The sequence below is a fragment of the Sesamum indicum genome, linkage group LG10 (assembly GCF_026168435.1).
Source record: "Sesamum indicum cultivar Baizhima isolate 11 linkage group LG10, ASM2616843v1, whole genome shotgun sequence".
Classification (NCBI taxonomy): domain Eukaryota; kingdom Viridiplantae; phylum Streptophyta; class Magnoliopsida; order Lamiales; family Pedaliaceae; genus Sesamum; species Sesamum indicum.
Genome location: NC_142666.1, coordinates 2052798 through 2079208, shown reverse-complemented (window position 1 = coordinate 2079208; position 26411 = coordinate 2052798). Strand labels below are relative to the sequence as shown.

Sequence of the window (26411 nt, the reverse complement as noted above, 5' to 3'; positions counted from 1 at the left end):
TCATTAATTCCAAACCTGCCCATTGCTTGAGCTACTACTGGCCAACTCGATAAATCTTACATTAACATAGACATATATGTTCCCACTTACCAATAGTCGGATCATCTGGTACAGTATTTTCACGAATTTTTTCTACTTTGACAAAAATATCAATAGACACACATCCATTCACCGGATTGGAAAGTAATTGCATATCCCGAGCCTTCTTAATGGCAGCACCGTTTCCCTCCTTTGTCCAAAATTAAATATTATGTATTTAAAATATATATGTAACTTAAAATCATTCCAGTCGAATTCAAGTTCTTCATACAAAATTAATTCTAGCTCAGTAAATATAGTACTATGAGATATTTTTATAAATTCGAATGAAGGACGATCATAACTTACAAAACCATTTGAATTAATTCGTTGATCTTCAAAATGTATACCAATATTAACAGTGTTCTGCTCTGCTATATATTCACAACAAAATAAAATACTATATCAAATTTTTAGCTTTTAACAATATTATAATAAGAATATTCAAATACATAAATAACAGAAAACTTTAATAAAAAAAAATTACTATAAGCCTTTTTAATCATAAATTCTCAACTTGTTCCAACAATAACACAAACAAATTTTTTTTTTTACTAGAGAAGAAAACATAGTTGTGAGCATACAAGCTTAATTAATTATAATAACTATTGAAAATTATAATTAATAATTAATAAATTCAATAAAAAAATAGTAATCGTCTGTCCGCGACTTCTAACAATTCTTTTTTGGGTATTATATATTTTATTTAGATTATATGTTTGTTATTTTTTAATTAATATTAAAATAATTAAACCAATGATTTAAGTTGTAATAAGAAAAATCTCTCTACCTTATAACTTTTAGTTTATTTGAACTTAATTAAGAGAATATAAGCAGAGTTATATTTTGAAGCACTTTCCTTTAACTTAATTTAAGTTATAATTTTAAAAACACTTAATTTAATTTTCAACTTGTTTGTTTATATTTATATTTTTAATTTTCAGTAAAAAAATATATTTTTAATTTTGTATTAATTTTCGTGAAAAATATGAATTATTTGAATTATCTAATATGATTGTATTTTATATTAAATTATAGTGTTAAATCAGTATATGTCCAACAAGTATACATACAAATAACCGTATTTTGCTTTAATTACTGTTTATTAAAAATTGAAAATGAAAATATAAATAAACAGAGAGCGACACGTATTCTTATGTGGGCCAAGAGACTGCAAGATAACTAAAACCAAATGGGCTCAAACAAAGTCTTTATTGGGCCGTCTGAGAAACGGCCCAAAAACTCATTATTTTAATCGCTCTCACCAAACACCGGCAAAATGTAAGGAAATAATCCGGTGTGTTCATTGCGGATGGTTCACAATCGTCTGTCCGCGGGCCAAGTGTCGGGAGCCCATTGGTTTGCGCGAGTCTCGCTGACTTTACTTTACGACTGACCTCCCCCAGACTAAAGCGCAGTAGCTGCTCTAATCAAATCTTGGCGTTCGCTCTCATCTCTCTCTCTGGTTCTCGCTCGCTCCCGTTCTCGCGCGTATCTGTGACCTGTGGTATATGAGCTGACTCGAGAGTTATTGTCTACTCTGATCCAGTCGTCCATGGAGGAAAGTGGATCGTACAATCTAGGGTTCCGATTGGGTACGGTTTCTATTCCACCCCTCACTCCAAATCGCTCCTTTTGGTTTCTTGAATTTAAGGTTGGGTTGTTGTTTCGTTGAAGATTTTGGGTTCAACCTTTGATTATAGTAGTTTCTTGTGGGGAAATTTGATAACTGGAGAAAAGAGGAGACAGAGTAGATTTTGGAGTAATCTGGTAGGTGATGGATGTTTCTGCGACTTATATAGGTCCGGTTGATCATGTAATGGAATTCATTTTAACTGATCGATTTTCAGCTTAATTCCTAATTAGTCTTGATGGGTTTCATTTGTCTCTCGTGAATTTGGGCATCAATGGTTATACACTCCCTTGCATAGGGTTTTGGTGTGTATGAAGAATCTCATTTAGATGTAGTTAACCAGAAACCTGTTGGTTTCTGGAGAATAGGTGGTGGTTGCAGCCTAATACAGTTATTTTTAAATGTTTTGTTATTTTTTAGCTCGATAATGCTATAGGACCAAAATATTTGTGTCTTGTTTTAAAAGTTAAACATATTGTAGCTGGCTCTTTTTTCGTAATACCAGAGAAGATTGTGAAGATGTCTTTGATGACTTAATGTTTTTGTAAGAATGTTTTAGAGTTTGTGGGTTGCGTCTTTAAAGTACTTCAACCTTTTGTATATATACACACCTGTTTCCGGCCCCCAAACACACACACTCACACTCCACCACCACCACCACCACCACCACCACCAGAAAAATGAAAAAATTACATAAAGGTTCTCATACATTTATCAAATATATATAAGTGATAATTTGCCATGTCTGTAACATTTTGATTTTCAAACCAACTTTTTTGTTTTTTGGAGCAGCTTATGAAGTTCGAGTAACAGAAGCATAATTCTTTTCCTCTATCTATCCTCCCATCATCTCAACTTTCTTCTTGTTCTTTCTTTCTTTTTATTTTCCTTTTTTTTTATTATTCTTTTCACAACTAAAACATCAAGTTATATATATTCATCCAGGCTGTAGAAAGCACTTTTTTGGGGACTGTAGTGTTACTGACAGCTGGGAAGCACAACTAATTTCTTGTGTTCAAAGTGCAGATATAAAGCAGATACTATTAGAAGCCCAGCATCGGTGGCTGAGACCTGCTGAAATTTGTGAAATCCTGAGAAACTACGAAAAGTTTCATATTTCCCCAGAGGCTCCAAATAAACCAGTCAGTACGTCTTTTTCATCTAATCAGTCTTATCTTCACTATATAAAAAGTTAGAGTTACTTGACTACACAATTAGATGGTTGGTTTATCTGTTTTATCTGATTTCTTACTGCCTTGAACATAACAAGTCCATCTAGAAACAGAGAAAACTGGCATTTATACAGTAAATGGACAATAGAAACCTTCTGTGCACATGTTGTGAATACCTAGTCCTGTTTACAAGATTTATTTTAGAATCTTTAACTGCAAATCAATTTTCTGAAGATGCATCATCTTTTTCAGGTGGTTCTGTTTTTCTTTTTGATCGTAAAGTGTTAAGGTACTTCCGCAAGGATGGGCATAATTGGAGAAAGAAAAAGGACGGTAAGACTGTTAAGGAAGCGCATGAGAAGCTGAAGGTAAGAATGGACTGCATAGTAAACTAAGATTTTAGGTTGAAGTAATAGTCATTATTAATCTGTTGGAATAGCCAGAGCATTGATTGCTGTTTTCATCTTCCCACATAGTATTACTATTAAAACTGCTCAGCCCTATCAGTCTGATATGATAGTCAAGTCATCAGTGTCTAAGACGGGCCATGTTTCTGATAGGACTGTCTGTGATTAAACCAGTTGATATGCTTTTGAATTATTTCGGCGTGTTTCTAATAGGTGTCTCTGTGATTATACCAGTTTGATCTGGCTTTTGAATTATTTAGCATTATTCAGTAACAGTTCATCCAATTGACATTAGCCAGTAACCAAAGGTTATGCCGATTCTTGAACATGTGACTCTCTTGATGATATTATAAATATCTTGACTTTGCTAATTCATTTTGTTTGAAACTTACATGAGATAATGTAAACATGATCATTATACCCTGAATTTCAACAATTAATCCTAGAGCTGTACATCTGCATTGCTTCATGTATATCCTAAAATAGCATGATTAAGCATTTCTAGTAATCTGCTTCAGATAAATTTATTAGTTTAGCCGCAAAATATTATTCAATGTGGACCTGTTGGTGTTGTTGAACCATCTCCGCAACCTTCCTTAACAATGCTGTGGTGCACATTGATTCATCAAGGAGTGATGACACACTTCTCGTATCTCTGGTCCATCTTTTTTAAATCTTTTTGGTTTTTGCTATAGACTAAATGCTAAATGTCATTTTTCTTCAGGTTGGAAGTGTTGATATGCTGCATTGTTACTATGCACATGGAGAGGATAATGAAAATTTTCAAAGGCGCAGCTACTGGTTGCTTGAGCAGTAAGTATAGACTGTTCATACATGATTCACTCACACAAATCTTTTCTGCTGCATCCCTGGGTTTTATATTTGCTTGGTTTCCACTTTGCTGTAGCTCTCATGGCTCAGCCATGTCACCATCTTATATTAGGTTTAAGTTTCGTCTGTTTCCATTTTCTTCAAGGTTCAGTTCTGTATCTGATCAAATTTCAATGTGTATTATCAATTGCACATCTCTCTACCTCTTCAAAACGTCCATACGGATTGATTGTATATGAGTACTAAGTTATCATGTTTTCACTCCAAGTGAAACTCTCATCCTGTTATTATAAAGAATGAAAAATTAACTCTTGAGGACCTGAGGTGTAGAGCAATAGTTGCAAATTACAAGGTCTGAATCAAGCTCTGAATAGATCAATCATAATTTATTGGTCTCCCAGAAGATAAATAGACTAATTACTACTAGTACTCATCTAATCTTTTGTGTTGTGAATCAGTATGTCTACATTTCTTTTTATCTTGGAATGGAGACTGATGTTATCATGTTACAGGATTTGTTGCGCCATGTTGCTTTGACACATTTATACCTAATTTGTGTGTTCTCATTTACTTGAGATGGGTATATTTGGAACTCGCCCAATTACATCCTTACAGATGATTTTGTATCTTAAACCACTAAACTTAATCACCAAGTTTTGTTAATTGTGCAGGGATCTCATGCACATTGTGTTTGTCCACTATTTGGAAGTCAAGGTCAGACTCAATTGACATCATTGAATAACATTTATCAGTATTGCCTGGCTGTATTTTTTATTTCTTGCTTCACATGAGAAGAGGAACAGTTAATATCCAAGTATTCCTCACATCCTCACTGTTCCTACCAAATTTATACTTTCTCATGCGGTAATATGTATGGTTTGGTGGCACTGACTGCGAATTGTAAAATCGGAGTACATCTTTCTTAGCCTTTCCTGAGAAACTGAAAGCACAATTACATAATTTCCATTGCTTTAAGTAATTTAGAAAATGGTCATTTAGCTTTTTGAACTGAAAACTAAATGCATGCAGAATGGATGGTTTTAAAGTGTAGTTTTATGCATATTCTCCTTCTGATTGTTTTATGCTTTAGTAGTTAATCTATAAACATAATTTGAGGAAGCATTTAGTACAATTAGTGATGCTTGTAGATGAAACTTATATAATTATAGGGAAGGAAATTTTGGACTTTAGGAAGGCAAAAAGTGGATACTGATAAGTTCATTTCATCTTAATTTTCCTTCTTCAGGGTAATAAGACAAACCTCGGCGGCGTCAGAAACAATGACAGAGTCGTATCAAATTCAGAAAATGAAAGCTCATTGTCTTCCAGTTTTCGTGGAACAAGCCCAACCAGCACCTTGTCGTCTGCATACGAAGATGCCGAATCTGGTACAGCTCTCTCGTCATCTCTTTGTTACATGGCATTTTGCAAATCTAGGACTTAATATGGAAATGACTTGCCTCCCTGTTAATTTCATTTAAACATGGTGCACATAAACCTACTTCAGAGGGTAATCACCAAGCAAGTTCCAGATTTCATTCATATCCAGAGTCTCCATTGACTGATGATAATCATTCTGCCCAATCAAGCTCTTATAATCAGCTTTTTAATCCAGGTATTTAAATTCATTTTTCTCTTGCTTAATTTTTGGTGTTCAAACCCATGAAGCACTTTTAGCAAACATAAGGTTGTTTAATGGTTTCTTCTTCATTTAAAGGAAATCAAAATGTCCCTGCCTTGAATTATGCATCACTTTTGCGGGGGAACAGAGATGGAGATTTTGGTGGAGACAGTCTTGTATGTGGGGCTCAAGAGACAGGTGATTTTGCATTATGGCAAGAAGTTCTTGGAAACCCCACTACAGGTATTATTGCTTATAACAACAATCATTCTCATTCTAAAAGTTTGTGTTTTCTAACTGGATTTAGATTATATGCTGTTTTTTCAACAGGAGAGATTGCTTACAAACCAGAAACTGGGTTTTCTCTGCCTGTCCAGGCCAATAGGCAGGCTCTCAACAGTTTGTTTGAGGAGAAATCTCTTTCCTCAGATCAAGGGAATGATGCAGGGCCATTTTACTCATATCCTGAGCAGAAAGGCCAGTCTGGGGAAAACAACCTTCAAATGCTCCTCTCTGATGCAGAAGCTGGAAATGTAATGAACCCAAATATGGAGAATGTTATGGCAGCAATAGGGAACGAGAACTATTCTTTCCTCCTGAAGAAGCCTCTGATTGGTGGTTTGCAAACAGAAGAAAGCTTGAAGAAAGTTGATAGCTTCTCCCGGTGGATGGCTAAAGAACTTGGAGAAGCTGATGGATTAGATATGCAGTCAAGTAATGGAATTTCTTGGAGTATAATAGGGAATGAGTATGACTCCAATATGTCAGCTCAACTGCAAGTCGATACACACACCCTGAATCCTTCTATTTCCCAGGACCAGCTTTTTAGCATTATTGATTTTTCACCTAACTGGGCTTACTCAAACCTGGACACCAAGGTACTTGGTTTTAACCTTTAATTTCTGTGTCGGTCTTGGAGCGTAAAACCTGCTTATTAATAAGCTAGTAAAGATGTTGTGCTTCTTTATATGGAAGTATAAATTGTTCTACTGCTCATGCATAGCTGCTTTAGATGTGAATTAATCTGCCAGTTCCTCTCTCTGATGGGGAGCTTTGATTTGACTAATTCACTTCCAATGTTGTCTTACAGATTCTCTCTTAAGCGAGCATCCAACAATCATTAAAAGTGTTGCATGTTATTATGTTGATGCATAACCTCACGTTAGTATAATATGCGTATTCTCATGCTAGGTCAACATTGACTAATTGAAGGGTGAATCTACTGTAATTATTATTATTAACAATGTCTTCTTGTTTTGATATCAATCAGGTCCTTATCACTGGAACATTCCTGAAGAGTGAAGAAGAGTTGTCCAATTGCAGATGGTCTATTATGTTTGGAGAAGTGGAGGTTCCAGCACAGGTTTTGGCAGATGGGATTCTTTGCTGCCGTGCGCCACTCCACAACCCTGGTCTTATTCCATTCTATGTAACTTGTTCCAACAGATTGGCCTGCAGTGAAATACGCGAATTTGAATATAGATTTGGACCTGACCAAAATGCTGATGCTGTTGATGTCCATGGAGATAGTGCAATTCTGATGCATCTCTATCAAAGATTTGAGACAATATTGTCCCTGGAGCCCGTAGGCAGTCCTGTAAGTTCCGCAAAAAATGACCTTGAGAAACAAAGCTTAGTCAACAAAATCATTTCGTTGATGGAGGAGAATAACCCAGAGTCCAAGCTAACTCCCAACGATGACACATCACATCTGAAGGTGATCGGGGAGCTGCTCCTCAAAAAGCAGCTGAGGCAGATATTTTACTCGTGGCTTCTTCACAGAGTAACTGAAGATGGCAAGGGGCTTACAGTTATTGATGAAGGAGGTCAAAGTGTGTTGCACTTAGCTGCTGCTCTTGGTTTTAATTGGGCCTTCCAGCCGATTATAGTATCAGGTGTTAGTATAGATTTTCGTGATGTAAATGGTTGGACAGCACTTCATTGGGCAGCATTTTATGGCAGGTATTCCTTGAACTTAGCTTCTGTTGCACATAAAGCACGTGAAGGGCCTGGATCTAGTTATTTTGTATTTTCTCCGAGCACAGGAACTGTGCTTTTGGAGCAGAACATGTTCTATTGCTTTGTTGACTGTAATGATTTTTTACTGTTGAGCTTTATAAACATTTCTCCCATTTTGTGGACCTCTTAATCAGTATTTCATTTCAGATCAGATTCTGTAAAAAAAAGGAACAGAGATGTGACTCTTGAGGATCTATTTTAACATTCTCTTTTTGTTTAATAGGGAGGACACAGTTGCTGCCCTTGTGTCTCTGGGTGCAGCTCCAGGAGCACTTACAGATCCATCTGCTGAATATCCACGGGGTAGATCTCCTTCTCACCTGGCTTCTTCCCGTGGACATAAGGGCATATCTGGTTTTCTTGCTGAGACTGCCTTGACCACGCATCTCTCATCTCTTAAAGTGAATGATGACTGTACCAAAGAAGTGTCTGGGCTGAAAGGAATATTGACAGTCTCAGAACGCTCAGCGGTACCAACAACTGAAGAGGACGTTCCGGATACACTCTCACTCAAGGATTCACTTGCTGCAGTCTGTAATGCTACACAAGCAGCAGCTCGTATTCACCAAATTTTCCGTGTTCAGTCGTTTCAGAGGAAGCAGCTTATCGAACAGGATTCTGATGAATTGCTGACTCCAGATGAGCATGCTATTTCTCTTCTAGCTGCTAAAGCATCCAGGTTCAATCATTCTGATGGTGTAGTCAATGCTGCTGCGCTACAGATACAAAAGAAGTATCGTGGCTGGAAGAAGCGGAAAGAATTTCTGCTAATTCGACAAAAAATCGTTAAAATCCAGGTGCTTGACTTCTGTTATATTAGAGTGAACCATCTCAATCTTTGTAGTCTTGAAATAGATTCACATCTTTTTTCCTAATCAGTGAAGAGGGGCTTGAATATGGTATCTGTGCTTTTAGATTTCTGTAAAAAATTATCAGGCACTTTCTCTTTCGTAAAATGATGTAGAAATCAGGCTTCTCCTGCTTTTCTGAATCTGTTATAGGCTCTAAGCATGAAGACTATTCCTTATTTGATTGGTGTCTACTATTCTCTTTTGAGAGTGCCAACCATCGAAATAACTGACTTGACCCTGTTTTGTTGCTGAAGGCTCATGTAAGGGGACATCAGGCCAGGAAAAAATATAAACCTATTATCTGGTCAGTGGGGATATTGGAGAAGGTGATTTTGCGCTGGAGACGTAAAGGAAGTGGATTGCGTGGATTCAGATCCGATGCAGTCCAAAAAGGCCCCGATACACCTAGCCTCATGCCGCCACAGGAAGATGATTATGACTTTCTGAAGGAAGGAAGAAAACAAACTGAAGAACGGATGCATAAAGAACTTGCTAGGGTGAAGTCCATGGCTCAATATCCTGAAGCACGAGCTCAGTACCGTAGGCTGCTAACTGCTGCACAAGGTTTTCGTGAAACTAAGGTAATTTGTGTATCTGGTAAAGCCAATGCAAACATCACTACATGTGCAAGGTGAAATGCTAATCTTTCAAATGTACTGCTGTTGGTATAAGTGCTCAGTAGTAAGTGGACTCTCTTCCATAAAAACTTAATAATGAATGATTAGTCTTCAAGATGCTGTGTAGTGGTGATATTGGAAGGAAGCCTTAGTTTTATAAGTTATACAATCCTTTGGAGGGTTTGTTTTTGAAAACAAAAGTGAAAAGGGAAAAAAACTTAAGGTGGAGTGATTGAACATTTACAACTTTATCAATAAACTGCAGAATAAGTTGGTTGCTTATAATTTGGTTTAAATAAGCCTAATTTAAGCCGTAGAAAAGCAGCAAAAGATGCAAGTAAAAACACTCTTTTTAATATTTTTTCAATAATGAATTGAAAAAGGCTTGCAAACACCTCTATATATGTTTATAAATACACACACCTAGTGTGTGTAAAACCACAAACGCAGATCCACCAGAAGTTTGCAGGTGGATGGAGCCTTCCTCCCCCACCAAAACACTGTAGACTTGGCTCTTTTGCTTAACAGCAGGCTGCTTTTTCCCCTTTTTTCTCGGAAGCTGATTTCATGCTCTGGCCTCTCCTGCTTCTGTTCCTGCACTGTATATATATACAATTTCACAATGCTTTGGTTTGACATATATTTCTTGCAAAACTTATGAATGATGTCGTTGCAGATTCATTAGTTATGCAATCCAAGAAGACAGTGTCTCTAATTTCTCTTTCTCTGTTCGTGCATTATTTTCAGCATGATGCTTCAGATGTGATCCCAGACAACATGGAGGACATGATTTACCCAGAGGAAGATCTACTTGATGTTGCAAGTCTGTTGGATGATGATACTTTCATGTCTCTGACGTTCCAATGAGCTTTCAAGTTTCTCGTCTACATTAGATACATACACCTAGCTACTGACTCTAGCTTATTCTTACCATAAAAGCATCTTACAAGTTTTTAACTTCCCTTTGTATATATTTTGTGCATGCACACAGATTACCAGACCTTGCAGAATGCTTATAATGATATTTCCCATTGCTTAACAAGGATGCATCTGCAAGTGTTATGCTGCCCTGAGTTTCCAGTCTTTTTATATTAACAGTTCAGTACTTTTGAAGATATCTAATCACTTGAGTAAATTGTAATGGGTTCTATTGAGATTTGTCCTAATCACAAATACCATTTGAAAAGTTATAATTATTCTTTTGGTTTTAATAGCGGTCTAGTAAATACATTTTCGTAACAGCTCATTGTAGGGGTATTTGTTAGACGGTTGTTTTATAGGAGTATTTGTAATTTTTTAAATGAGGAGTCTTTTATAATTATGACAAACTATTTTTGGGCCTGTGATTGCAACTGTGGCTGGACTAACATAGTGCTGAGTTTCAGTTCCAGTGGCAACACAAGTCGATGGTGAAACGATTTTCATGATTTTTCATTTGTAATTCTTTCTCTGGTTTTTTCTTTCCTACTTTAAAGTTTGGATCCGTCAAAAAGTTCATCAAACTTGTGAGGTTAGGTTCGAACTGTTTAAATGATATTGAAAGTTGGAGTTTGGTTGCTCGTGGAGTCTATTATTGGTTCTTTAGCTAGTCAACTAAATTGTTTATTGATGTGCACTAATAAATAATTTAGCTATTTTATTTAAAAAAATCACACGGAATAATCATATAAAAGAAGGTTATTTCCATTATAAGGTAGAGCCTAAAACATAGTTTGACCTGATATTATTAATTTGAGCAAGTTGGTATATTCTGAAGAAAGATTAAAAGCGTTTGCGACTTGTTTTTTTTGAAACTTTTCCAAAATAAATAAACAGAAAATGCTCCACATGATGAAGGTCCCATATATGATAATTGATGACATCTATCATCCTCTTTCTTCTTTGGAAGACATTGGTTGACTTTCTTTTACATCATATGTCTCTTGATTTTTCATCCCATTATAATATAATTAGTTTAAATCTGACTATCATAATAGAATTTTTCATTTTATTTGTTCAACTTTTCTTCTTTTGTGACAAAATGTTTTTACTACTTTGGAGTTGTAAATTATCATAATTCTTATTTATATAGAATTAGTAATTTGTGGCACATTTATAACTTCTGTAGATATTATTTAAAATACAATATATATACAATTTATTATTTAATAATCTATATATAAAATAATAAATTATACAAAAAATAGTGACAAAAAAATGAATGAATGTTAAGAAAAAAGAATAATTATTGAAAGATAATAGGGGTGTGAGAAGTTAGATGGGGTGGTGGGAAGTAAGTAAGTAAATAAATTAATAAATTAAATTAAATATTAAAATTGATATATCAAAATAATTTTTACAGTAAATTATATTGACATCTCATGATGTTAGGCTAGAATATATATATATATATATATATATTTGTAAAATTATAACTATAACCCCTAAGGGATTGTGGTATAATAATTTTCAAGAATGTTTGGGTAAGGTTTGTTTCTGACTAGGATTGTAATTATGAGGATTAAATACACTTTGCATCACTGAAATTTGCATAAAGTGCATTTACACCTCTAAATTATAAACGTAACAGAATAGCCCTTCATGATACATACTAATTTTTTATGATGTAAATGGCCTAATAATTTACACCTAAAAAATATCTCTATTACGATCATTCTCCTAAATATTATTTGAATTATTATAATTTTTTTATTTAAGATAAACACCACCCAAAATTTACAATTTTTATATTGAGTATAGAATCTGTATAAACTCCATAAATTTATAATTCTTATATGTCTTACACAATTGGTAAAAAAATTACATAATTTTTGTCTGTGTTGTTATATATATATTAATTTTTTTTTAAAAAATAAATTACCAATACAAATTTAAAATATTACATTGAACATATTTATACTGTAAAATACAAATTTATAATATAATTAATATATAACATTCTATATTTTTTAAGTGGTACATTTTTATTATGTGTTATGTAATTGAATAAAAATTTATAAGTTGTATAACACACTTTTTCTATAATATCATATGCATTATGTATTGACACAGATTTACATGTACATTTAAACATAATTTATTTACTTTGTAAAATACATTTGCATATATTGAGCTTATAAATATTTTTTGTGTTCCATAATTTATAAAAACTATAAATTCAAATATTATTTTTAAAATAAAATATGAGTAAAATTTTAAATCACTAAAAATAGATTGGGGGAGATATTTTAATGAAACAAATTTTAGAAAGTAGAATAAAAAAGTATAGGAGTAAGTGAGAAGGGCATTCTAGTCTTATCATACCAAATTATTTTGTCAGGAGTGTTTTTGTTACTTTCACACTTTAGGAGCGAAAATGAAACAAAATGCATAATTTAGGGGTGCAAAGTATTTTTAATATTAGTTATAATTATAACTTCAAGCAGTATATTTATAAAAATATAAAAGAATTAACATGAGGAAGTGTAAATATAATTTACCTTTAAAAGAAAAAAACAAAAAAAGGAATGTCAGTGGTTGGTAAACAAGAGTTAAAATGATGGAAGGATCAAAGTTGAAAATAAAAAGTACAAGGCTGACCTAGAATAGGGTCCCCCACAAGAAAAAAAAGACCAAATCAGAAGAAAGTAGTGTGTTCATTACACACAATACATTATTATTACAAGAACCCTTTTTGCCTTTTGCAACCTATGAGACCTTTGGAACAAGAAAAGGGAACCGCAACCAGCTGTTCTGTATTAACAAAATCGAAAAGTAGTTGCTCTCCAGAGTCCTGACTGCTTTTTTGTTAACATTTTTACTTGGGGACATTACACTACAAAAATCATTAATAATGTAGGAACAGCAAAGACAAGAAAGTCAACAAGGGGGGAAGGCCAAATTCTCTCTTGGCAGCCATTCTTGCCGGCGCAACCACCGAATCCCACCACCCTTTTCTTTCCTTAACATAACCAAAATCCCTTTGTTTCACTTCCCCTTTTATCTTCCTTCTTTCTCTTGTCTGCGGATATATATTAATTCTTGTTTATATAGTCAGCATAAAAGTTCAACCTTTTTTCTCTACTCTGCAGATACATTTCTTGTTTGTATACACACAGTGGTTCTTTCAGGATCAAAAGGTTCAATTTTTGTGAGGATGGTTCGTTGTGTATCTTCTTCCCTCTTGGTTTCTTGATTCTCGGAGTTTTTGGATCGGTAAGTTGAAATGTTTCGAGGATACCCATGTTGTGATGTCGAGCTTTTCCTCTCTGTTTTTTGATGATCAAGATCCTTTTGTTCATGTCACAGGTTTTGATTTTCCCTCGAATTTGAAGGGTAGATGTTGGTTTGGAGAGGGGGGTGAGGTTTTCTAAGTTCAATGGACAGTCTCTGCTGCTTCAATTCTGTTTCCTCACAGGTGAGCTATTGTTTTGTCTTTTTTATTGTTACTGCTTTCTGCCCTTTGTCCCTTAATGTTAGTAGGGAGTTGATTAGGATGTTGATGGATGAATTTTCAATTCTTTGTATTCATGTGAGCTGTTTATGATGAATTGGGATTGATTTTATCTTTCAAATTTCTGTTTGGCTATTCGTGATTGTTTGAGTTATGCTTGTTGCTTTAGTTTTGAGTTCAAATATTGGGTTTTGGGGGCTAGAAATATTGTACCTTATTATGATGTTGGACATTAAGCTGTGGGAAAAATGAGTTGTTTGCTTTGGAGGTGGGCAACGCAATCGTTATAAATTATGTTGTCCTGTATAGTTGGTTTGAGGTACTTCTGTCAGGAATTGTATTTAGTCAAAATTGAGAATGCGTGCAGAAAGTATGGAAAGAAAGGTGTAAAATACTAGATTTACGTTATTCGGAAAAATCCTCTTATGTCCACAGCTGCTCAGGATCAGTTTCACTAAGATAGTTTTGTGTGAGTTACATTCAAATGTCGCCCATCAACTACTTCGACTAGGGTGCTTGTAATACATTGTAAAATTACAATCCCTTCGGACTTATTGTAATGTTGGGGCACACTCCAAACTTCGACTACTTCAACCACCAAAAACCTTTCAGAGACGGATGTGCATTCATGAAAACTGGATTTTTTTTAAAAAAAATCCCTTCTACATGTGTTTGTTATCGTATGATCTTTATGTCTAGTGTGTCAACCACATCTTCATTGGACTGCTTTGTTCCAATGCCAGTAAGTCCCGCAGATTGGATTAAGTTTAGAACTTATCCAGTGCTGGTCAGCATTATCTCTAATTTTTCTTGTTTCACTCATTTGTAGTGAAAGTTCTTTTCCTTTAGCTTTCAGGAGGACGTCCGTCTCTTGGCTCGGGCAAGGGAAGCAGCAGTAGGGGACATGTGAAATACGGGTTCAGTTTAGTAAAGGGTAAGGCGAATCACCCTATGGAGGATTACCATGTTGCTAAATTTGTGCAGTTTCAAGGTCATGAGCTCGGACTATTCGCTATATTTGATGGGCATCTAGGAGATACTGTCCCAGCTTACTTACAAAAGCATTTGTTTCGAAACATCTTAAACGAGGTTAGTTGCTCCCTGAAAGAATTTTATCTTGTGTTAACATTTTCTCTCTTCGATTTGAATACGCCTATGAATATCTCGTTTGTGGAGTCTAATCAGAACTATGTAATCTTGAAATTCTTGAATCAGCCGTCGGAAACCAAAGCTTCATAAAATAACATCAAAAACTTCTTCCTTTGCTTATTCTTTTCGTTATGTTATTGGCATACAATGAATGTGGTGAACGATTACAGGAGCAATTTTGGAATGACCCTAGCTGGTCCATTGCAAAAGCTTACGAGAGAACCGATCAGGCTATTCTCACTCACAGTCCTGACCTGGGAAGAGGCGGATCTACTGCCGTCACTGCGATCCTCATAAATGGTCGACAATTATGGGTAGCGAATGTCGGAGATTCACGGGGAGTACTTTCCAGGAGGGGGCAGGCAATACAAATGACTATTGATCATGAACCCAACACGGAGCGTGGTAGCATTGAAAACAGAGGTGGATTTGTCTCAAACATGCCAGGTACTACAAATTTCATTCAAATGCTAGGCTTGATTTGGTTCTATTTATAAAGTGCTTTTTGGTCTTTGTAGATATGTGATTCTGAGTGTTTTTACTATGTTCGGTTTTGTGTTTTGTATTAGTTTAAGATAAATAAACATAATTCAAAACACTAAACTGCACATTTCGTAAACACATAGGCAAACATTCAGGATGTCTTTTGCTGTCTTTCGGACAGTGAAACAATGAATTTGGTGCATTTGCTAGCAATTGTTGAAGCACCATATATTTCTGATTCCTCCTTGAGTTGTTTTATTTAATTCTGTCTGAAAACTGCTTTCTTGAAACCATACATCTGTGGGTCTCAGTTACGAATTTGGTGATATTCTTGGAGACCGGTGAACGACTAAGAATGATAATTTGAAGTCTGCCATTTTCGGGTTTCATTCTCGATTTTGTTGAAAATAATAAGTAGTGGTGGTTGTGAAAGTCGCTCGACGATAATGTGGTTGATTGCCATTCAATCAACAAAAACGACTATGTATAACTTTTAAGAGAAAAACGGCCCTCAACTTTTGAAAATTCCATTACGTGTAAATTTTTATTTCTCGTAGTAATGTTCTTCACAATGTCGTTCGTGTGACTCCTGCATGATTGTGCTTGCATTAATAGATAAACAGTCGAGTCTCGATTCAAGATACTGGACTGTGCTGATCTTTTAAGTACATTTTACGTTATGTATATATGGATTAATGAACTCCATACAGTAGGTGTAAAGAGTAATCTGGGGATGTTTGCAATAGCTTGTGCTTCTGTGATTGGAATAAGTTATAAGTTTAGCTTTAGTGAAAGTTGGGGATGTTGGAACAAAAGTATAAAGTGGAGAAAAGTTGAAGACGGAGTGTTTACGTAAAGACACTTAATACATACAATTTTACTAATAAGTTGCAAAAGTTGGTTGGAGCTTCTTATAACTTTTGGCTTAAATAAACTTAATTTGAGCAGTTCAAAAGCATAAGTTGTAAATCAAAAGCATTGTTTGCAACTTATTTCTAAGAGACGACTGTAAGCATTTAATCTGAGCTATTGTAAACACCTCGTTAATGGGTAGAAATATGATACAAAAAAGAAACAAAATGAAAAATGAAAACGAAAAGTTGCATTCTTTTTTTATTTGGAGCAGTAAAAGTCATAAGTCTTTGCATGCTTGTACCAGGGGACGTTGCGAGAGTGAACGGGCAATTGGCTGTTTCTCGTGCCTTTGGAGACAAGAACTTGAAGACGCACTTACGGTCCGACCCCGACGTTACAAACGCTGAGATTGACTCCGAGACCGACCTCCTGATTCTTGCTAGTGATGGTCTATGGAAGGTTTCTGCTCTCCCCTCAACTTTTCTTTCTATTTTTAACTTCCACCTATTAATTAACAAAGCCGCCCCTCTCACTTTGTCCGTAAAATCACTCCAGGTAATGTCTAATCAAGAGGCTGTAGATATCGTGAAGAGGATCAAAGACCCCCAGAAGGCAGCAAAACAGCTAGTGCTGGAAGCATTGAACAGGGATAGCAAGGACGACATCTCATGCATCGTCATCCGCTTCTAGCCGTAAAGACAGCAATGTTCCCGTGTTGAAACTTTTGCGTACACTATATTCTCGCAATCCGACTGAAATGCGGCCGGTCAAGAATCAACATGAGAACTCTGCAAGCGTCTTGCCGCACCCAGGCTGTAGTTGGAAGCATTAAAGCTGCCGTTGCATCGTTTACTATTTCTTGATTTCTCGTTCCTGTAGATTTTCACCATTTTTTTTTCTCTGTAATTTGCATGAACACGACGAATCAGGATGGGGTGTTTTTTCTACAGTAATTTTCTGTCCGAATCCACACAGGGATGAAATTCCAGAGGTATATACACACACACATATAAACAAGCTGCAGCCGTTGTTGGGCCGTGCTCTGAAGACTGAAGAGAGGTTTATGGTTCGTAATTATTAATGTTTGTCAGTTGGTAAAACTGTTGATTTAAATTGACTACCAACAACTTGTTGATTATATTTGAATTTTTTTTTTATTGAAGTTTATAATATTTTGTTGAATATTTATTAATTCCAAATTCGTGTAATACGGAGTCATCTGAATTTTTTTACCGAAAATCTTAGCTCAAATTCAAATTTATCAATCCAGATGTAGCCTAAGGTTATATTTGGATTTGAACAAAAATATTTTATATGACTTAACGGTAGAAGAATTTGAAATCCATCAATATTCAATAAAATATAGTTCGAATTTAGAGTCACGGGATTTAAAATTTTTTGAATTTAGAATTATCAAAACAAATTTAAAGGGTTTACAAGAAATTCATAATTTCAAACTCATCAATCTAAATACACTCTGTAATTATTTACTTAATAAGTTCTTAGCATATAGAGACAATATTCTTCTCTTTTGAGGTTTGGTATAATTATATAAACTTCATGTGGATGGAAAATTATATTTAGTGCTCATGATGTTTATTTCCGTCTAACAAATAAACTTTTTCAATAGTCAAGATTCACCAAATTCGTTCATGTTAACAAAAAGATTGGATAAAAATATGTATTTAACTTGGATTTACTTATTATTGATTTATTGCAGGTCAAATAAATTTTTTTATGATTTCCTCAAAAAATGTAATGTTATGCTTTCTTCCAAAAAAGTTCTACTATTATATTTGCATTCTCTTAAAAAATTCACTGTTTACACCTGACTTCTGTCATTAGGGTTTAGACGAAAAACATTGATGTTAGCAAAAAATTACATAAATTTTTTTATTTTACCTCTTATTTAACATTTCCATATAAAAATTTTGTACCCATAAGAGGAAAATGTAATGATATTAACCTCACTGCACATCATATATCTATACAATATATATCCAAATATAAGTACAAATATACTTGTAGAAATATTAAATAAGGTGCAAAATTAAAATATTATATAATTTTGTTTGTTAGCGTCAATTTTTTTTATCCAAACCCTAACGAAAGAGAGTTACGTATAAAAGTGGAATTTTTTGAGGGGATTTAAGTGTAATTTTAATTTCTTTAAGAGAAAGTATAATTTTATATTTTTTGAAGGGTGTAATTGCAATTAACCATATGTATATATTTATGACTTGCATGAAATATCTAGTCTTTGTCTCTCCTTAAACCCTCTCTCTCTCTCTCTCTCTCTCTCTCTCTCTCTCTCTCATATACTAAAACCCTTCTGTATTTCTCTTTCTTTCCACCAGAATCTAAAACCGTTTCCAGGCCTCTGCCATTTTTAGCCGACTATTCAACAGAAATCCTCCTTTGAGTTTTCATTTCATTTTCCGAGCGTCAAATGTCAAAATTGTCGAAGCTTAGTGCATCCAATCCGAGAGTATGGGTGATCGTCGGCGTCGGCCTTGCTGGAATTTTGATCCTCGCCGAGGTACAACGGCGTCGGATCAAAGCCAAAAGCTCCGCCAAAGATGATTTTGGAGCTTTTGTCGAACGCTTTGAGCTTCTCCCTTTTCCTCAGCCACCACCTCCGGCCGCCCGGCTCCCGCTCTCTGGCCTCACCTTTGCCATCAACGACAAGTATATGATCACTCCCTTTTTGGTTTTGTTCTGTTTCTGCTCTGCCTCTTTTTTAACTCTCGTCGTACTTCTGTACATTGGATTTCGTGGTTGACTGCTCTTTTTTATAACCTTTTTTGGTAAAAGGATGTTAGATAGTGGTTTGGTTTTTATTGAAAACGTAAGGGCTGGGAAAGAAAGACTATGGTTCAACTTTCTGTTCAGAGAACATTTTGGATGTTGGTTAAGCTGGAATTCGTGTTTTATGTTGAATTTTCGGACGTCAGAAATAAATTGGGTGGATGGTGAATTTAGTCCAAATAATGCCACTGTAATCATAAGGGATAAGTGTCTGTGGAGGGATTGAACTGTAATTTCATGCAAGATATATGTCTGTGGAGGGGTCGGACTTATTTATTTTTTGCGTATACTTTGTAGCATTGATGTAAAGGGCTATGTGAGCGGACATGGAAGTAAAGATTGGAAGAGGACACACGAGGCAGCAGAGAAAACAGCTATAGTGGTGACAACAATGCTGAGAAATGGCGCCACCTGTGTGGGCAAGACTGTAATGGATGAAATTGGTTTTGGGTATTCTTTTTTACTCTGAGTCAGCATTTCTAAAGCACCCGAACTGAATAAAAGTTGCTTACTTGTTTTTTTTTTTCTTTATTATTATTTATATTGTGGGTTTAGGGATGACATTAATAGTCATCGTTAGATGATATTGCGGGAAAATAAAATCTTGTCTTCTTCTTTATGTGATTACAGGATATTAGGGGAAAGTAGTAGTTATGGCACTCCAACAAACCCACAAAAGCCATCTCATGTTCCGGGTGGCTCGTCTAGTGGATCAGCAGTTGCTGTTGCCGCCCAGCTTGTAGATTTTGCTATTGGTATGATATTTTTCTTCTTAAGTTTAGAATACTGCGATCACTAAGTTCTCTTTGTGTTACTGTTGTTTTATGTTTCTTATCAAGATTTTATATACTAATATTTGTTTTAAAGGAAACATTTTGAACTCAATTTCCTAAAAATTCACAACATAGAAGGAAAGGGAAGTATCTATCTATATATATGTTAATAGATATCATGCTTCTACACTTTTAGAATCTTTGATGCCATAGTTCTTAATATGGATCTGTATTGTTATTTCTGGTACTTATTTCGTTTCTATGTTTTTGGACATAATGGTGGCTTCATTTTCTATGCAATGCAGACATTTAAATCGACTACAGTCCTCTGGAAGATGTATTACGTATTGTTAAGATGTCTCTGCGTACCAATGATATGGGCTCATATTGTAGGTACTGATACAATTGGTTGTATAAGAGTCCCAGCATCATGTTGTGGCATCCTTGGATTCAGACCATCTCATGGGATTGTATCTATGATTGGTGTTTCCCCAAATTCTCAAAGTTTAGATGCTGTAGGTATGTAACCACACCGCTTTTTTTGAAACTCGAGAATTCTTGTCACATAATCTTGTTTGAACTGCCAAAAATAGTGATCAAGTCTGCTAACATTTCTGGCCAAACATAAGTATCTGAATATAATTGCCTTCTTTTGTGGTGTTTGAAAGTTGTAAGAGCTGGATTAGTAGCCGATAAGCAGATTGGTTCAAGAGGATTTATATGTAAAGAAGGAACATTAGTTCTGTGTTTAGTTTTGGTCATTATTCATCTTATTTTGTTGTCAAGTCACTTGAGTGCCATGCCTTTGGTCAGCTCCTCTTTTTGCCATATATTTAGTAATAAAATAGTAACAATTGCTGCTTCAGGATGCTTGGCATTTGATCCATCTGTTTTGCATCGTGTGGGACATTCTCTGCTTCAGTTAAATCCATTGGAACCTAAAAGGACAAGATGCATGATTGTAGCTGATGATCTTTTCCAGCTTTCGAAGGTTCCCATGCAGAAGACTGTCCATGTTGTAAGCAAAGTAACAGAAAAGCTAGAGGGCTGTAAGTTTCAGTTTGTTGATTGATTGTCTGTGGTATTTTTGTTTCTCTGCTTTTGATAAATTGGTTTCAGGTAGTATTTATCAATTGCAATTTTTGGCCAAAAATGAATAATTAAAAGTATGTTACTCTCCTTTTGTTTTTAAAATGCAGACCAGCCACCTAAGCATGTGAATTTTGGTCAATTCATTGCTTCAAATGTCCCAAGCCTCCAAAAGTTTCGCGAAGAATCAACAAGCGAGCAAAATGGAATATCTAATTTGAAAGCCCTGGCTTCTGTAATGCTTTTACTACAGAGGTATTGCACAAAAGTGTGAATGTTTTTGCTACATTGGTCGGACTATTGGGCTAAACAAAATATTCTATCTTACTTTGTTAGTTTTTTGGATATCTTGAGCCACTCATTCTGTCAGAGAATTAGCTGTAGTTTCTTTATCATATTAATACTTCCATTTTAAGTGTTTTGGGCATATCTTCCTTTCTCTTACTGAGGCAGGGAGTAAATTTTATTTTGTGATGAAAGGTCAAAAGTTAGACTTCGTTTCAGCTGAGGCATTGATTTCTCTAACCAGCTTTTGTGCTTTTCAGACATGAGTTCAAAACAAATCATGAAGAGTGGATTAAGTGCGTCAAACCTAAATTAGTCTCTGATATCTACAATCGTGTTTGGGCAGCAATAAACACAACTCAAGAGAATGTAAAAAGCCTATATAAAGTTAGAATGGAAATGCGAGCCTCTGTACAGAGTCTCTTGAAGGTACTAGATCCTTTTCCAGTTGTATAATGGTTGAGACTGAATTGAGATTAATGTTGGAATTTTTCAGGGACATTAAAATATCTATGTTTTGGCTTTCTGGATTCTTAATTTTTTTAAAGCTCTATGACTCAATTGCAAGGTGTGATTACATTCACCTCTCAACTTGAGTGGAAAGCAAGTAGTTGCTATATAGGACTATTGGACAACCTTAGTTGGCTAGAAGATTAAAATGTGCATATATTTCTACTTTCACAATTAAACATAAATTTTCATTTGAATCTAGAGGTGTGCATCAACATGGTTAATGTGGTATATGCATGACAGCAATCAGTCTTGCCTCCTCTGGTACTGTTAATCCTCCATGTGATCAGCTATAAATGTTGGGTAATACCTATAGAGATGACATTTGGAAAGCCGTGCGACATAGTATCCTGTTCACCAAGACAAGAGAAAGCGATCTGATGTAAAACATTTGAAACTTTCATTAAATGGTTTTATCATGGAATTGGGTACTTTATTCACTAGATCATGATACAGAGATCTGATGACTATATATTTATTAGGTGCGAAATGCATCATCTGGTGGTGAAGTGTAAACAAGACCTTGATATTTCAGGATGTCACTTTGCTAATTTAGGATTGATGTTATCTTGATTAGTTGGACCTGGTGTATCTTCTACATCAATGAATGTGCCAACTTTTGCTCTCTTAGTTGTTGGTGTGCATCTAATTGGTTTTACTTGTCTGCTTGTTTTTTAAGGATGAGGGGATATTGGTAATTCCCACAATCGCTGATCCTCCACCCAAGCTGAACTCTAAGACATGTCTCCCTGCACAGTTCTATGACAGAATTTATGCTTTGTTAAGCATTGCGAATATGTCTGGAGGTTGTGAGGTAACTCATTTCCAATGTTTAGCTGCTTCTGAGAAATCTTCTCCATCCATCAAACATTTCTCGAAAGAATTTAAACATTCAATTGATCTATTTCTGAGTTTCTCTTCTCAATTTCTTATTCCTCTTTATGGTAACAATATGATCATTTTTTGTTTTTTGATGTTCAGGTTGCCATTCCATTTGGAAAACACGATGAGCGCCCATTTTCCGTGTCCTTTATTGCATCCCATGGAAATGATAAATTTTTACTTGATACTGTCTTGGATATGTATGCTTCCCTTCAAGAAGTCAACAGTATTTCCAGTTCCTCACCATTACCATTTACCAATGGCGACATTGATGCGGCTGAGCTTCTAAAAGAAAAGGTCCTTTTTCTTCAACCACTTTTTTGCTTGTTCAGTTGAATGCTCAATTTTTGTCTTCTAAATTTTCTTCATGGTTTTTTTGATCCTATCAGGTTATATATAATGGTGGGGTATCATTGTATTTTGATGTTGTTAATATTTGCATGGCACTGTTTTCAACGTTTAATGAGCCATCTGTTTTGGTGGAACTGCTGTTATTTCGTATTTGTGTTTATGATTGTTGAATGAAGACTTAGAATCCTTTTTTCGTGTCTGTGAACTGTAGTCCTTGCCAACTTTTGCTTTTTAGGTATTTTATAATTTTGACTTTGTTACTTGTTTCCACAAAATGCATACTTGATGTCTAAAGAATGTGCCATTCTCTATTGATAGTAAATTTTATTCCTTATCAGCATACCATAGACTTCGATCTTGTTTAGCACTATCCGGAGTATAGTTGGGGAAATTTGAATGATTACTGATAGTGGGAATACAAGGCACAACATCCACGGGTGACATCAACTGATTTTGAGAAATAAAAGTGCAGACAACACTCTATCCAGATTCCAGAAGCATAATAATTTATAGACAATCTCACTTGTTTCCTAAGCTTCAAACTTTCCTGTGCATCTAAAGCACAATCTCTATCTCACTTTTCTCTAAGCATTCACTTCGACACATATTGTCCTATGATCTCAGTCTATATACTCTTGAATTGCTACTAATTCATTGAAACAAATTACTTTCCATTGTATAAGATTCTTCATGTTTTATGGAATACACTTAAGCTCACATGCTTGTGCATCTTTATCATGATAAGCACCATTTTCTGTTGGGCGTCATCTCTAAATTTATGTGGGTAGTGGATAATTTGAAGTATTTCTGCAGAATGCTTTGCAAAGCTATTGGCCGCATTTCCTAGTTCACATTATAAGGGATGGTTTAGTGGGATTTGAAATCAGAAGGAAAACTTTGTGGCCAACCCAAAATGAGTTATCCTAGATTGTTCATCTAGGACCATATATACTGTATAACTTTGGATGTATTACGATTGTCCCCTCGATCTCATAGTGTCACGTATTCTGAATTTTTTTTCTGTAGACATGATGTTCATTTACAGGTTTAATGGTATAAAAGAAAAAGGAAAAAACGACTACCTGTGTTTGCTTGCACGTTGCTGAATGTATTTTGATTTAAAGTTGTTCTTTTCCTTTGGGTTATGCGGCTTAATATTTAGGGGCATTGCAATGAGCTCCCTGAGGTTTGACACAATTAGAAATACCCCTCGTTGTTTTGAAAATTACCAATACCCCCAGACCAAAATGCCTCTGTGGACTATGAATTACAATCTTATTTATTTTTTAAAATGTTCTGAATTATTTAATGGACTAAGTGGACAATTGCTTACAATTTTTCAAATTTTTTCATCCACCATGTCCGGTTCTTTTGTGCAATTCTTTTTAAAAACATAAAAAAGTACAGGAGCAGAGGTGACAATTCCACACCTTCATCTTAGAATTACATAATTTCATCAAACATAATGGGCTTTTGGTAGTCTTCCAAATAACCAGGGGGTATTCATAATTATACCAAACCTTAGGGAGCTTGTTGTAATTTACCTTAATATTCAGTTTACATATTAGGACACTAATATGTCAATTTTGCTTCTTGCTGCTCTTTTTTTTTTCTTTGGGTCTTATGGAATCTTAGATGGTCCTATCTGCTTGTCTTTTTTTCCTCCTGTCAAATGCATCCTTGTGATGATTACATGATGTTACCTGCTTTATATGTGTGTATGTATATATATGTATATATTTGTTCTGCAGGGGAATGCTTCTTATAAGGGAAAACAATGGAATAAGGCTGTAAGTACACAGAAGCCATAAAATTGAAGGAAACTAATGCAACTTACTATTGCAATTGCACAGCTGCTTACTTGGAGTTGGGATGGTCTGATAGTTTCAAAATGTGTTTTTTTTACAGTAATTTGCGAAATCCATTGAAAAACCTATTGTTCTAACAATAGGCTTTTATGCAGCTTCCAACAAGCTGAAGAGGATTGCAGTAAGGCAATATCTCTGGATAAGAAGGTGAGCTAGTTTGCTATGTTTCTTTTTCCCCCTAAATATTGGTTTGTCATTGCATTAAGTCTTAAATCTTTTTCCCATTTACAATTGTCTTGTAGGGTCAATTTCATGTTTCACATTGAGCCTTAAGTGGAAATATTATGTAGTCTTCCAGAATTAGACGATTAATACAAAAATTTGTACTTCTCTCTATACATCTCTTCTACATTTTCGTGTGTCTCAATATTGTTAAATTCCGACATAGTTTTACTCTGTATTGCCTCAAATTTTCCTTCTAATCTGATGGATTAGGAAACAAAATCAAATGAGAAGATAAGAACATGCTAAAGAAACTATTTCACTTGATTGATTTGCAGAATGCAAAGGCCTATCTGAGACGAGGAACAGCTTGGGAATCATTGCTTTTCTACAGGGAGGCTTTTCAAGGTTCAATCATTTACTGCTATTTATTGCACGGTGCTATGTACATGTTCCTGCTTTCAAATCTCACTCTATGTGGCTGCTATCCTTCTGAAAATCTCCCTGCCTTCTAAAGGATCTGAAGTTGTCTTTTAACTAATCAGAGATAAACCCACGTGTTTTCCTGCCATTATTAGATCGCTAAGCTAATCAACATGTTTGTTAAATTCTTACACAGAAATGTTATTAAGTTTTACTGTTACTGTGATCCTACTTCGCTTTTTGTTGGCTGCTTGGCTTTTGTTAAAGTTCTGATGTACGGTTGGGTAACTGCAGATTTCAAGCATGTGCTTGTTCTCAAACCACAGAATAAAGCTGCCAGTCTCGCGGAGAAGAGACTTAGAGAATTGATCAGTTGATCTAGTTACAGATAGATATTGGTGGTAAATGGTAATATTTGGAGACTTCACGCAGAATAAAGCAGAGCGTTTCATTCTTTGAAGAAGACTCAAATTGATAGGAACTTAGCCTTGAAGTTTTTGGGAGTGTATATACTGTCCACTTAATTCTCAGTGCCAAAAACTGTCAACTGCTGTAAATATCTGCTATTATTTTCTTGGTATACTTACTGTCAACTGCCTAATTAACCCTATTTTGTTTGAACAGGTGAAATTTGATGAGATGATGATCTTCTGAATTCTTACCACATTTTGGGAAATCATTGCATGAATTTTCAATTATTACCACACATTTTGGGATTATTACCAAAATTCTATCTTTTTTCTGTTTTTGGAATTGTTATACTGTTCTTTTCTAAATTTTATGTAATTATATCCAGATTTTCTATAATTTTTAAAATTATATTTAGTACCTCTAATATTTTTTTTATTTAATAAATAAATTCCTCTAGAGAGGGCAGTTTAATAATTTTTTTTTTTTTGTGTGTGTGTGTGTGGCACTATGGTTTGATTATCCTTGTTTGGAATAATTTTTTTGTTGTTGTCATAATTATTGTTATTAATCACCACTCGTGTGGAAGCAACAGGGATTTATAGCTTCATTTAAATTTGGTACACATGTGATGTGATTAATTTATTTTTAAAATTTTATATTAGTTATAGATAAATATAATTTTTAGAGGGGGTGTAAATGCA

General features: G+C 34.9%; 2 protein-coding genes and 1 pseudogene across 5 annotated transcripts; all 3 read left to right on the top strand.

The window, feature by feature from the left end:
• The first annotated feature begins 1394 nt into the window (after positions 1-1394).
• Positions 1395-10271, top strand: LOC105172606 (Calmodulin-binding transcription activator protein with CG-1 and Ankyrin domain). 2 transcript variants are annotated; one of them, XM_011094122.3, is made up of 13 exons: positions 1395-1673; positions 2738-2857; positions 3136-3251; positions 4015-4103; positions 4793-4835; positions 5368-5509; positions 5629-5736; positions 5839-5985; positions 6073-6620; positions 7013-7704; positions 7985-8558; positions 8867-9193; positions 9977-10271. In XM_011094122.3, the coding sequence occupies exons 1-13, from the start codon at positions 1634-1636 to the stop codon at positions 10094-10096; spliced, it is 3066 nt and encodes a 1021-aa protein (XP_011092424.1). In that variant the 5' UTR covers positions 1395-1633; the 3' UTR covers positions 10097-10271. The 2 variants fall into 2 exon arrangements, with proteins under 2 accessions (XP_011092424.1, XP_088741950.1); XM_088885824.1 differs by lacking the exon at positions 1395-1673 and having other exon boundaries at positions 2738-2853.
• Positions 10272-12945: 2674 nt separating this feature from the next.
• Positions 12946-17310, top strand: LOC105172607 (putative protein phosphatase 2C 10). Of its 2 annotated transcripts, XM_011094123.3 has the most exons (6): positions 12946-13423; positions 13517-13625; positions 14511-14750; positions 14981-15257; positions 16453-16607; positions 16704-17310. In XM_011094123.3, exons 2-6 carry the CDS (start codon positions 13587-13589, stop codon positions 16836-16838), a joined length of 846 nt encoding a protein of 281 aa, XP_011092425.1. In that variant the 5' UTR covers positions 12946-13423; positions 13517-13586; the 3' UTR covers positions 16839-17310. The 2 variants fall into 2 exon arrangements, with proteins under 2 accessions (XP_011092425.1, XP_020553170.1); XM_020697511.2 differs by lacking the exon at positions 12946-13423 and having other exon boundaries at positions 14518-14750.
• A 1109-nt stretch (positions 17311-18419) lies between these two features.
• Positions 18420-25975, top strand: LOC105172608 (outer envelope protein 64, mitochondrial-like; annotated as a pseudogene). Its single transcript, XR_016067721.1, has 13 exons — positions 18420-18836; positions 19254-19406; positions 19587-19711; positions 20123-20248; positions 20596-20778; positions 20929-21073; positions 21364-21532; positions 22293-22427; positions 22595-22792; positions 24598-24721; positions 24810-24861; positions 25215-25284; positions 25594-25975. The product of XR_016067721.1 is annotated as an outer envelope protein 64, mitochondrial-like (transcript).
• Positions 25976-26411: the final 436 nt, after the last annotated feature.